Source organism: Strix uralensis, chromosome 3 (assembly GCF_047716275.1).
Source record: "Strix uralensis isolate ZFMK-TIS-50842 chromosome 3, bStrUra1, whole genome shotgun sequence".
Lineage (NCBI taxonomy): Eukaryota > Metazoa > Chordata > Aves > Strigiformes > Strigidae > Strix > Strix uralensis.
In genome coordinates, this window is record NC_133974.1 from 2,116,315 (window position 1) to 2,129,854 (window position 13,540).

Genomic DNA, 13,540 nt, shown 5'->3' on the forward strand with positions numbered 1-13,540 from the left:
TCAGCTGTTACCCAGGAGGTCTTGTCTTCCCTTTCCTGCCGTGCTTAGGAAACGTGTCTACATAGCTCTTTTTTCTTTCTCACTAAACTGCGTCCGCTGTGGCCAAATCGATGTCACTTCCCAGGTGGTTGTATCCCACTGTGCAGTCAGGATCGTACTTGATAATGTCTCAAAGTTACCATGGATATAGGCTTTCTCTTAAAACCCTGTTTTAGCTGTTGGTCCTCATGCAGCTGCATCATATACTGCTAAAATTGATACTGGCTGGAAGTATTTGCAGTCGATCGTTGGTAAGCTGCTTTGTTTGGGAGAGTTTTAAGCTTTTTATCCCTTTCTCTTCCAGGGTGACGACCGATTGCCATGAGTTCAACTATTTCCCTCTGATTTGCTGTTCGCTGGGCCGAAGTGTGGGATGGCTACGGAAGCCAAGTACAGCATCGTTCAAGAAGTGGGCCGAGGGAGCTACGGGGTGGTTTATGAGGCCATCGTTAATAAAACTAGAAGCAAAGTAGCTGTAAAAAGGATGCATTGTAACGTTCCCGAAAACGTAGAGCTGGCTCTGCAAGAGTTCTGGGCCCTGCAGAGCATCCAGAGGCAACATGAAAACGTGATCCAGTTGGAGGAGTGTATCCTGCAGAACGGCCAAGTCTTCCAGCCGATTAGTCACCGTTACAGGAAATCAGACAGCCATTTGCTGCTCATTGAGACCTGCCTGAAAGGGCGGAGGTGCATGGATCCCAAATCAGCCTGTTTTCTGTGGTTTGTGATGGAGTTTTGTGACGGCGGCAACATGAACGAATACCTGCTGTCTCGCAGCCCGGACGCTCAGCTGAATAACAGCTTCATGCGGCAGCTCAGCAGCGCCGTGGCTTTCCTGCACAGAAACCAGATAGTGCACAGAGACCTGAAATCCGACAATATTTTGATTTCTCATAGACGTGGAAGTCCCATAGTAAAGGTAAGGGAAGAAAACTTTGCTGTAACGAGTTATGTGCTCTACGTGCTTAATGCCTCACGTGCTCTGGAATGGGCTTTTGGTAAATCTTGTGATAATAAGTGTACTCAGAACATCTGATATCAGCCGTGGGCTTGTTTTTAGGAGTCTCGGGAGGAAGTAGAGGTCACGATGGTGTTTCTGGAGCATCCTTCATCCACTCATCCTCGCTTATCCTATTGAGAGGAGCAGTTCAGGGCTGTCTAACTTCTGCACGCTAGATAATCAGAGAGATCACGATCAGTCAAAGATGAAGCAATATTTTCTGTTCCCTTAAAGAACACGCTGCCCTGTTACAACAGCTAGTGCTTCCAATATTGCTGCCTCAAGCACGTACTGATGCTCAGGGGATGTGGGGAATGTCTTGGTGCTCATGTTGGTGCCCTGATTGAGGTGAAGACTGGCCAGCTGCCTTTCTTACAGCACCAGACTGCAAGTCTATACAGCTGCTTTCCAGAGAGCTGGAGAAACCAGGAGCCAGCTCGCTCCTGAACTTTCAATCCCAAGAGTTCCTGTAGTTAAACATAAAAAAAATAGGTCTGTGCATTCAGATAATTCATGACTTGACTGTTCAGATCAATAATGGTGTTTGTACTTCGACCTGTAGAGCCGTCAGGGGACACTTAAATCAATGTCATCTTAATCACTATGGATAATAATGGTAATGCAAGAGATTCCACGCACTCGCCGTGGAACAGCAAGAGCCACTTCTACCGTAGATGTCGTTCAAGGCATGTTTATGCCCCATTAGATGTAATCAGAGTGAACTTTGCAGAAAAATAACGGTCAGATACCTGTTTTGCCCATCTTAGGAAGGGGAACAAACAACAGGAAAGGAGTTGGGGAACGGACAGCTAACAGGACATTCCCAGCAATTTGTTTCAGCGGGGTTGCCACCCGAGAAGCGTCCACACTGCGGTGGAATTCACTGAGCCGCTGTTTGTAAACATGCTTGGAAACTTGGTGTTTGTGAATAACCCATTTTGCTTTTCTCTTTGTGCATTGCAGGTGGCGGATTTTGGCCTCAGCAAGGTGTGTCAGGGGAAAGGGAATGTGAACCAGCATCGCTTCTCCTCTGCGTGCGGGTCAAACTTCTACATGGCTCCGGAAGTTTGGGAAGGGCACTACACGGCGAAGGCTGACATATTTGCCCTTGGGATCATTTTCTGGGCTATGGTCGAGAGGATCACCTTCCGAGATGGGGACACTGAGAAGGAATTGCTCGGTGAGGGTCAGATCAGCACTGTCCTGTTGTCAGTGGACGTTCTGGATCCATAGGGATCCTCTGAGAGATGTTCTCCCAGCCATAGTTACAAACGCTGTGGTATATATGCTTTGGATGGGGCTTTTTCTAGGAATTTGCAACCCAAAGAAACCCAAAGTCAGGGTTTTTGCGAGGTTTAGGTTTTTGTTTTAAGAGAACTGCAAAGAAACCTCTTTTTCTTCAGTATGCATTGCTCCTAATTTGGTTGCTTCTCACGCAGCGTTTCCAGGTCTTGAAGACATATCACTAAGGCAGAGGGAATGCCTTTTATATTTACAAATCATTATTTTATTTTGAAGATGATTTCTTCTGCCAGATTTTTCAAAAATACTCTGGAGGATTTAAAGGTTAAGGGAAAGATGCTTTTGGCTTCTCTGCTGTCAGGCCCTCCTTATCCTAAGGAACGCTCTTCAAAAATGGATTTGGCCCTTATTGTTGCTAACAAATTGTAAGAGGACAAAAAAACTCGTAGCTGTTGGTGAGGCATCTGTCTTACAGCTATGCTCTTGATAGAGGATTTAGCATCTGTATACTTCCGTTTGCCCAGAAATGCTTTTAACGGTCTTAAATCCGAAACCTTCCTGGAATTGGGCTTACGGGTTCGCTTGTATCCTTGACTTGGCATAACCAAGGGATGGGAGCACTCGGAGCACTGTAAGGATGTTCCAATGATCCAACTAATAAACTGGGAAAGGATGTTTAGATAAGCTTCAGTGCCATCTGGCTGAGTTTCCTCACAGTTTAGAGATGCAAGATCTCGCAGGGATGACTCGTCCGACGGCTCGCTCTCACTCCCTCCCCGCCTCCTCCTTCCTCCAAATCCCCCACGCTTGAAATACTTTATAGTAAATGATTTCAGAAAAGTATATTGCAGTAGAAAATCCATCTCGAGAGGAGAGAATGCCAGTCATGTGCATTAGCATAATAATTGAAGACATTTACCCAGGCGCTGAGATCATAATATACCTGTCTGTCTTTCTTTTAAATGTTTAAATTCTTAAAAGGAATTTCTACAGAGGAACTTTAAGAAGCTATTGCGCTATCCCTTTAATTATTTTTTTTTTTCATCTTCCAAGTAGGCTCAGTTCTAATTCTATTATTTATTTCTTTTTTAAAATGCCAAACATTGACAAATGTTTTAGTTCCTGCCTACAGAAACAAGCAAATGGCTGCAGCTGAGACCAAAGCATGAACAGATTTCATTAAAATTGCTACCCGCCAACTTGAGATAAGGAGTTTGCAAGGCCAACCTTTTCTATACACAGACAGGTCACTGCCTTTGAAACATTTATTCTTTGCCTGGTGCAGGGGCAGAACAGCTTGAGTGAGCAAAGCTGTTTTTACTGTCTGTTTTGGAAGCTGGTTAATCATTTTCAATAACCGGTGAAATTATTTAGATTACCAGGAGCAAATTTACATTTCCCCCCCTTAATCTTGCTGAGGAGAAGTTGGCTAAGGGTAAATGGCATATGCTGTCATTTTAATTGAAAAGTGTTTGACTAACTGAGCAAATAAGTTTTGTGTTTAACTCTTTCAAGTCACCTCAGCCAAGCACAGTCTCCCTCCCTCTTCTAGAGCTTCCGAGTCTCCTGGTAGGGTGAAACGGAGTAAAATGGAGGCAGTTCATCTCAGCAGCCCTTTTTCTCTGCAGATGACCCATAGAACTGCCTGACAAACGTGCCATGCTTAAACTTGCTGCCTCTGTTCCACGCGTGGTTACACACACAGCCTTGTGCAACATCTCGATTACTGTTTGAAAGAAAAAGCCTCTTCTGATAACAACTTCTTGCAATATTTGACTTGGCGGTTGCCTCTTAATGAGTGATCTTGCCGGTAATCTTTCAGTGTTTTGTTTTCCAGATTGTCTATCTGTACTGCACATAACAGCATTTCGTGCAGGTTTTCCTCTACCTCTATAACGTGTCTCCTCCTAATCTGTGTTCAGGAACTTACATCTGCCAAGGCAAGGAGCTTATTCCCCTCGGAGAAGCGTTGTTGGAGAATCCCAACATGAAATTACAAATTCCCCTGAAGAACAAGAAGTCCATGCCGGATGATCTCTGCAAGCTCCTGCATGATATGTTGGCTTTTAACCCAAAGGAAAGATTGGATGCTTTCCAGCTGGAAATCCGAATCAGGCAAATCTCCTATGGCAAAAAGCGCCAACGCTCTGTCTCGTAGAGATGAAGGACGTTCAGGTTAGTGTCTCTGCCAGGCTACTCCCTATTTAGTCTGAGCTTACAGGGGATTTTCTGTTACTGACCTCCAGGCCAAAGCCCTCTAAATCAAATGTGACCTGTAGCGGTTCTGAAAACTCAGCGATAGAAAGATGCAGTCAAACTAGATGAAGAATAAACATTTGGTAAAAGGAATTTTTTTGTTAGACGTACTTCAGCCAGACACTTTTGCCTCCTTAATGGTGTTTGTTCAGGGAATTGGCTGTGCTGTCTGTATTTGGGCCAGCCTATCCTTTACCCTAAACCTCACCTCTTTCCACAAATGATGGCAGATTTCTGCCATCACTCCAGCGTTTACCTGCCCTTGTCTGTTGCTTTTACAATATATTTGCTAACTAAATAAAAGCTGAAGTTACTGTATATTTGTAGGTGTGCATCTTAAATATGGAATTCAGGTATAGTAACTGCCAGATTAAGGACAGTTTTTATTTTTTTTAATTAAAGCACTGTTAATGCTCAGACCATATCCGAGCTGGGTGCAGCAGATGATAGAGGAGCTCCTGTCCTGAACTGTTTAACACATAAAGGCCTTGAAGAATGTCTTGGAAAAGGCTGGACTGGAAGTCTGGTGGTCTTGCTGAGTCCTGCAGTGAGACTTTTGTTTTTATGTTTGAAAAAAAAAATTGATGCTAATCCTTGTGAGTTCTTGATGGCCTCTTTTAGTATCTGCCTTGCTGGAAGTTTGAACATCCACCATAAAATTCAAGATGGTCTGTCAGATTGCATGTCTTTCAGCAGAGCAATGAACATACAGAAGGGAGTTTCTGCTGTTGTGGGCTTCATATTCTAGAATTTATTTGATAAATGCATCACAGCAGTAAAGGTTTTTGTGTCTGATACTGTCACTGAGACTGAACATCTGGCTGTCCTTACAGCCGAGGACGTTGTCCTTTGCAACACAAAGGCATTTCTGATCAGTTTAATACTCGATCTTGCGACAGACTTGTCCTTTAGCTTAAAACGTTCTTCTCCTTCCCAGGTGTTTGCCCATTCTGAAACTATTTTATAGAGAACAATTGTAACCTCAGCAGTGTTTCTTCCTGTCCAAGGTGGGTGGGTGGGTTCCATCAAGGTTGGCTCCTCCATAATTTCTGCACTTACTCTAGACGAGTCTCTTCAGGCCCTTGGAAAGCACTAGCACTTACTATTTCCTCTGGAAATATTCCTCCTGATGTGTTCCAACATCACATCTCTCCTTTCATATCTATATCACTTAATCCTCTCATAATTACTTTGTATCCTAAAGCCCTTTTTGACTTGAGTTGCTTCAAATCAGTAACATTCTGGGTTACAGCAGTTACTTCTGTTGACAGACGCATGACCTTATGTTTTCTATTACCCAGTTTCAGCCCCCGTCAGTTAGAAGAAACGGTGAATGACCCTGAATATTTCCTCATCCTTTTTTATAATTGTCATCCCTCCAGCCTTGTGTCATTGGCACACTTCTAATTGTGCCAAGGCTGGTAGTGAAAGCATTAATTAAACAAGCCCGTTGCCAGTGCCCATCTTGATAAAACTCTACTCCAGCCTCTTCGTTTCCAAATTATCTGTTTCGGTTTTCCCTTGGGACAGGTTATCTGCCTTACACCTTCTTTTTTACTAATCCCAGTCTTCTCCCGTCTAATCTAATCCTTTCTGGTGTGGAACTGCACCACATGCTTTACTGACATCTCAGTGGACAAGACCAATGCTTCTTTTTATCTTGGAAAAATTAGTTTTATCACTGAAAACTACTCGATTAGTCTGGCGGGATCTGCGGTTCTGGGGACTGCCACCTGACACAGGAGGCCTGGCATACTGTAAGAGCAACAGTACCACTAGTTGGCAGGCCAGCCCTGAAGTGGTTAGCTTGCTATAGAGGAATTTGCAAGGATAAAGAGGAAAAAAGGCTCTTAGCAGCGCAGTGTCAGGCTTACTACTGTTGACTTTCCTTTTTTCATTATGAAACCACGGTGGTAAATAGGTTTGCAGACTAGGCGTGGAAGAAAAACACCAGCACAGCCAGGACACATCCCTGAAAACCCCTGTCTGCCTCAATCCTCTTCATTTATTTTATTTTCCTGTCCGGTGGGAAGCTAGCTGAATACCTCCTCGCTCTCGGCACGTAATCGGAGTTGCTGCAGCAATGACTTGTGGCACAGCGCTCCACAGTGTCATGCTGTCGGCAACGCTGTCGGCTGCTGCCTTAGTGTGGGCTGAAATGAAAACCAACTCGCCTCTCTAAACCGGGGTTGTCTTAACCACCACCCCGTGGAGGCTTCAGTCCAGAGAACAGACCCATTTCACACCTGACTTTCCCAATCTAAAATCGGGAGTAGCACGGGAGCTGAAAAGGGTTTCTCGCAGCGCTAAATCTAGGTGCTTCGGAAGAAATTCTTCAAAGCAAGTTTGAATCAAACGGGAGATACTTTTTTTTTTTTTCCATAATGCTTTGTTATCACAGGGCAATGAACTCTACAGCGTAGGGCAGCCAAAAGCTAGATCTCCTCAGAACAGTGTGAAAAACATCTAAATGCATTTTCTTTCATGAATTTAAAGACCGGGATACAGATATAACCTGTGATTTAGGCAGTCCTTAGGTTAAACATTGCTCAGAACTGGGATTTTTCCTGAGGAAAACCAGCTTGTGTCCTGCCCTCTGCTCTTCCCTCAGCATAGGTGATATCCCCGAGGCAGAACAGTGGGTCGGGGACCTGTGGTACGGGCCAGCTCTCTCACCAAGAAGTATTTAATTTTGCAACTTTGGCGTGTTTCCTTTGCAGGTATCATGCTCCGCTGTGATCTGGAGGCCTTGGAGGTGGTGAACAACTCTGCCTTCCTTTGGAATGAGGGGGTTGATCAGAAGAGCGCTGCTGACTTCCAGTTTTCCCCAGACGGTTATATTTAAATGGACAATAATTTTATTTATTTGTACAGTAACTTTAAGAGGAAAACTACCAAAAAAAATATCTATTTTTATAAAAACACTGAAGGTTTGCATATCTGCCTTCTTTTAGGCAGCGAGTAGCATAGGTGAAAACTTGGCTGAGGTGACCTTGACTGTCCAGCCATACTCGGGCATATTTGTAGAGGAGTTTCTGAACTTGCTCTTCTTAAAACAACCCTCGCGCATCCTTTTGGTGCTGAGCTGTGACTGCCCTTTCAAAGGACGGCAAAGAAACATGCAGGACACCTCTGGAGACGGGCTTCTCTGCCCTTTGCGTGCTGACTGCCTTTCCAGCCCTGGCTTCTCACAGCTAATGCCGTGGTGCTTGTCCTTGGCACAGAAGCTGTCTTTAGGAGGTTTAATTAGAGCTTTTTTTGTGTGTGTGTGTGTGTGTGTGTGTAATTGTTCACTCTGTGTTGCTTGGCCACGTAACTGAGTGATGTCTGCTGAATGAGCTGGCAAAGTGTTCAGTGTCTATTCTGAAAAGTTAGAGCAGAAACAAAAATGTATTTTCTTCACAGTAGCTTTTGAATATTCTTGCTTAGATTAACTAAAATGCTTTCTTAAAATAAATACAAAGAATGTTAAAGATGCCAACTCTTGATTAGAACGTATGCGTCACTAACACTTAAAGTAGTTTAAGGAATCATGCTTCCTGCTGTGTTAGCTGCTTGTGCCAGCTGTTCTTACAAGGGAAATGAAAAGGACTGAACTGGAATCTTGGCAGGTAAATGGGGAGTCTAATTTGCACCCTGTTGGAAAAATATTTTAATGTATCTGTAAATATTGCCGATCTTTGCTTTTCTTAAGGAGCTGGGACCTCCTGGCAGAGGTTCCTGCGACGCTCTTCTGTTGTGCAGAGGTGAAATAGTGTCCTTCAGGGACAGCTTCCTTCTGTAAGAAACCAATAAGCTGCTGAAAGAACGATAAGATGGTGAGCCCCTCTGTGCCACCTATGCCACACAGAGGACAGAAATACAGCTATTTCTGTTAGCAACAGATTAGATATTTCTTCCCCCTGTCCTACTCTATCAGGATTGTGGCTGCAATATAAAAGACTTACAAGCAGTGTGTCATAAGCTAAATTCATGGAGAGGATCTTTCTTCCTGCCATGACTTTATCCAGAGGCTCCACTGACCTTCCGTGGGGGAGCGTAACGTTTTCTCACCTGCTCCTTCAGGCTGTAAATTACATTTGTCCTGCACAAATAACCATTAATTGGCTTCTGTCCCCGCAACAGATAAACAGATGACCAAGAGGAGTGGTCCCTGAAAAGAGCTGTTGTGGCAACGTATGAAAAATAAGTTAATTGCGATAGTTAAACTTGACTTTTGAATTTAGAGAATCCAATTTCGAATTTAGAGAGCCCAACAGCGCGCGTGTGCGGCAGCGATAGACACGGTTGCTTTGAAGCTCATTCAGCTCCTCACACCTCTGTGCAGACAGATCTTAGGGTGACTGGAAACGAGCTGGAAATGGGGGTTTGGGTCTTTTGTTCTTAAAAGCCACAGTTGTACGCTTCTCTCTTCTGGTCAGAGCCAGGTCTGGTTTGACTGCAGCTCTACACCCATCTGACCCAGTTCTCGCTGCTGCCTCTGTTTTTAACTCATCCTGGAGTTCTGGGGAATCATAACTTAGGGCTGTATGCTGGGTTTTCCTTCCCGCAGCTTTCAGTTATAAATACTCTCCTGCTTTGCAGAGCTGCTCTTCTGAACTAAGATTTCTTCAACCTTCTCTTTTTAATCCTGTAGCTGCCGCTTCTCCGTTGTCTGCTTTCTGCCACCTCTCCTCAGAGCATGCCGGTGGTCTTCCAGGGCTGTTTGTAGTTGAGTCCAGGGCCGTTTTTCTGGAGTACAGACAGGGCTGCACACCCTCACACCACGTGAGAACGTTGCAGGGCACGAGAAGGGCTGTTTACTCATTTTCTTCCTTGTTTTGCCATGCTAGGCGAGTATCCTCACAGCTGCTAGATATTTTTAGCCAGTCTGTACATATGCTTTAATCACTTGGAACTCTGTACTTTATAAATTAATAAAACGCTGTGGTTTTTTACTAATGCATTAAAAAGTGTGGTGGTAATGCTGAGAATCTCTTTAGAATCATGTGACACTTTTTTTTTTTTTAAGGTACCACAAGTTCGTAAGTCTAACACCTAGTGAATTGGTAAATGAACACAGGCAATGACAGCCTCTAATTTAAGTGACTGCTTCTTAGGGAAAGGGGCGGTGGGGAGCTCTCTGAAAACAAGCTCGATATTCAAAAGTGATCTAAAAGGGTAAATGTAACGTCTGTAGCTGAGAAAGGAACAGAATAAAATGGGAGAGTGCATGAATCCATGGTATTTTGTTCCAAAAGCTGTGTGCAGCTCATTAATAATAATATAGCTGAGCAAAAAAAAGAAAAAGATAAGTTTGTCAAAAACCTACAACTTGGGAATGGGGGGGATGGGGCATTTGTTAAATTACGTATGTTATGGAGAAAAACTCTTCTTCATGGAATGGACGTTTCCCCCCCCTCGTGCTACGAGAACTAAGGGGGTGCCCAGGGGCGGTGCAGGTTTCCCAGCAGACAGCACATTGCTGAGCTCCCTGGTGACAGCAGATGGGCTTAAATCACACCAAGTTGTGGAAAATAAATCTGGGAACAGTGGTTTAGAGCAACCTCTGGTTCAGGGGGTTCCTAAACTGTTCGCTGTGTTTGTAGAGAGTTTTTCTTCCAGCTCCTGGTGACGCTGCTGTCCTCCCTTCCCACCATCAACCGCTGAACCCTAAACATTGCTGCCCACCGCTCTGGTCATGGTGAAGTAGCTGGGTTTGGGTGAAACTGCTGCTTTTGGTGGCTGGAGGAAGATGTTTGATGGTGCTGTGATAGCTCTTTATGTGATTTCACGTTTTAGGAAGAGAACGGTGCCATCAAGCGCGTCGTGGGGTGACAGGGCCGCAAGCAGGTGCCTCAGCTCAGTGCCCGGCTCGCGGGGCTTTGACACTGTTGATTTTTCCCTAGGTCAGACCACAGGCAGCGGTGACTAAAGATCTACCACCCCACTTTCATTTATTTTTTTTTTTTGTAAATCTACGGTCATTATCTCTCTTGAAGAAAAAAAGAACAGAGAGGAACGTGGATCTGTGATTCAGCTTTGCATTTCAAGCAAACTGATAGCGGAGGTGAAGCTTTGTTCTGCTTTGGTGGGGGGAAAAAATCTGTAAGTTCTCCATTTTTATTCTCTCCCCTACAATGAACCTCATGTGCATCGGAGCGGTTTGTTAGAGTGGCCTCTCTAAATGCTGGAGTTGTCCATTGAGGCAGGCACTTAAATGGATTGGTTTGGATTAAGGATGCTTCAGACTAGTTAATTTTCTTTCAGTGGGACAAATAACATCCCTCACAGAGATGCAAGATAGCTAGGGGCTGAATTTAGCTGGGGAAAAATTAAATACTTGCTGCTGTCCCCAGTCAGGATCAAGTCAGTCAATACTATTTTATTTTTCTCTAAAATTAAGCATTGCCTCTGAATCATTCATTAGCAGAATCCTCCATTAATCATCAATCCCAGCACATCGCACATCTTTTTTTTTTTTTTTTTTTCCTATGTCTCTTAAACACATCATGGTAGCTGGTAGTCTTACAGCTGCTGGGAAGGGGTTTTTGGAACTAAATAAATTCACAGGTCTGTTAATCATGAAGACTAATGAGGGTGCACCAGCCGCCTGTCACCAAGCAGTTATCTGCAGGCAACCAACATGCCGAAGGGGTGGCTGGAGGTGCAGAGCGTTCCAAGGGGGGGGGACAGGGGAGCCGGTTGGATAAAGCGTCTCATCGCAGCGGGGGCTCAGCACGAGATAAGGAAAGATTTGCCAACCTGCTCTTGAGGCTTGGGAAGGAGGAGGGATGGGAGGTATGGCTTTCTGGAGAGCTGCCAGTCAGAGAGGGACCTGGGGGGGGTTGATTGCCGGCCGGCTGAACAGGAGCCAGCAGTGTGCCCAGATGGCCAAGAAGGCCAATGGCATCCTGGCTTGTATCAGCAATAGCGTGGCCAGCAGGGACAGGGAAGGGATCTTACCCCTGGACTCGGCACTGGTGAGGCCGCCCCTCAATGAGTGGGTTCAGTTTTGGGCCCCTCACTCCAAAAAGGCCATTGAATGACTCGAGCGTGTCCAGAGAAGGGCAACGGAGCTGGTGCAGGGTCTGGAGCACAGGTCTGATGGGGAGCGGCTGAGGGAACTGGGGGGGTTTAGTCTGGAGAAGAGGAGGCTGAGGGGAGACCTCATGGCCCTCTCCAACTCCCTGACAGGAGGGTGCAGAGAGGGGGGATGAGTCTCTTGAGCCAAGGAACCAGCGCCAGGCCAAGAGGGAATGGCCTCAAGCTGCGCCAGGGCAGGGTCAGACTGGCTCTTAGGAAGGATTTCTTTGCAGAAGGGGTTGTTGGGCGTTGGAATGGGCTGCCCAGGGCAGGGGGGGAGTCCCCATCCCTGGAGGGGTTGAAGAGTCGGGTTGACCCAGCGCTGAGGGATCTGGTGGAGTTGGGAACGGTCAGTGTGAGGTTCATGGTTGGACTGGAGGAGCTTCAAGGGCTTTTCCAACCCAGATGATTCTGTGGTTGGTTTTGGTGAAAGCTGCAGGCCACCGTGGTGGTGCTCCTGATCAATCAGCTGGGGACATTCTCCTTGTGAAAGGTGCAGAGGAGGAATTTAACTTCTTCACGGCTGGAGAGGTAAGAACAAAGTTATTGACTTGTGTGGGTGCAGAAGTGAACTGGCGTCACTTGTGGACTGACTGAATTTAGACAAATAGTTTTGCAAAATAAGGAGAACGGGGAAACCTGCAGCTTAATCCATAGGAGCTGGACACAGACTATTTCCTAATTCAAACCTTCAGCACTGGAGCGCTCAGGTTGCAGTCGCTGTTCCTCCTCTCTCACCCTAAACTGAAAACGTTGCTCCTTTGTTCTGTTAAATGGCCGCTGCCTTCCCCCACCAAAGGCGGCTGTTTCCACGTAAACCACTAACGTTTTATCTGCATTCTGTTTGCAGAGCTCAGCCCAGGTACTCTTGCGGGCAAAATGTAGAGACATCTACGTGCCACAGCTGCCGCTGCGGAGGACCATCACAGAGAGAGGGTTTGAGAAGGTAACGAGCTCGTGCCGTTCAATCTGTCAGTCCCTGTTCTTTCAAGATTATTCGTACGCTCTTAATGGATTTTGCTGAGGCTTTTTGAAGGTGGAAGGAGCGCTTTGCTCCCTTTTAAGCTTACTTAGCTTTCCTTTATTCTCAAAGAGCTGCAGGATCCGAGGATTTAGATTAAATTGTTTTAAAATGGAAACAGTGTGCAGTCTACTGGCGTTATTCAAAGGCCCGGAGTGCAAAGCAGCCAGGTTTCTCAGGAGGATGGGTGAGAGGGATGGTGGAAGCCACCGTCCCGCCACCTGCTGAGGTACACCAGGGAGATAAAACCCAAAACTCATCAACACTTGCCCTCCTGCAGCTTCCCCAGAAAGTTTGGGGTTTAAGTTTTAGAGAAAGTGGTTTTTAAACTCTTGCAAGCTGCACTGAGCCATGATGCGGGTCCCACAGTGCCGGGACCAGGACCCTTGGTTTTACTGCCCTGCTACCTCCAGCTCCCCTAATCCCAGCAAACCTTCTGGGAGAGTTGGTTCCTAAGCAAATAGAGGCATCAGGGTTTAATTAATGAAACTATACTAACGGGAAATAAATTTATAGAACTGCCCTGATACGTGCCATGATGTGGGAGTTTGAAATCCCAGCAGTAGAGGAGGGGGAAGGGTCTCCTAAGGATGTTCCTGCATGAGGGACGCGTGTCCCAGAGCAGTTACTGAGCTTGTTTCACCACTGGCTTCCTGGGAAGTGACCTGAAAGGGCTGCGGGATGCCTCGGGACCTTCCAGGAATGAAAATATGGATCTGTGAGGCTTATACAGTCTATATGTAAGGCTTGGACCTAGATCTAGTGCGCAAGAACATCAGCTGCTTGTACACAGGGCCAGAACAAAGCTTGTATTTAATTTTCATCAGGCTCTCAGCTGGATTTGGACCAAAACTAGATGTGCGTAACTTTGGGAGGAAGCAGCAAGGAAAACAGGTATCTACAGAGGAATTTGTACA

The 13,540-nt window shown here is 45.7% G+C and overlaps 1 protein-coding gene across 1 annotated transcript; it reads left to right on the forward strand.

Moving 5' to 3' along the window:
• Positions 1 to 8,010, forward strand: LOC141940429 (serine/threonine-protein kinase PDIK1L-like). The gene is made up of 4 exons (XM_074861283.1): positions 1 to 958; positions 2,003 to 2,219; positions 4,204 to 4,456; positions 7,258 to 8,010. The coding sequence occupies exons 1-3, from the start codon at positions 413 to 415 to the stop codon at positions 4,437 to 4,439; spliced, it is 999 nt and encodes a 332-aa protein (XP_074717384.1). The 5' UTR covers positions 1 to 412; the 3' UTR covers positions 4,440 to 4,456; positions 7,258 to 8,010.
• Positions 8,011 to 13,540: the final 5,530 nt, after the last annotated feature.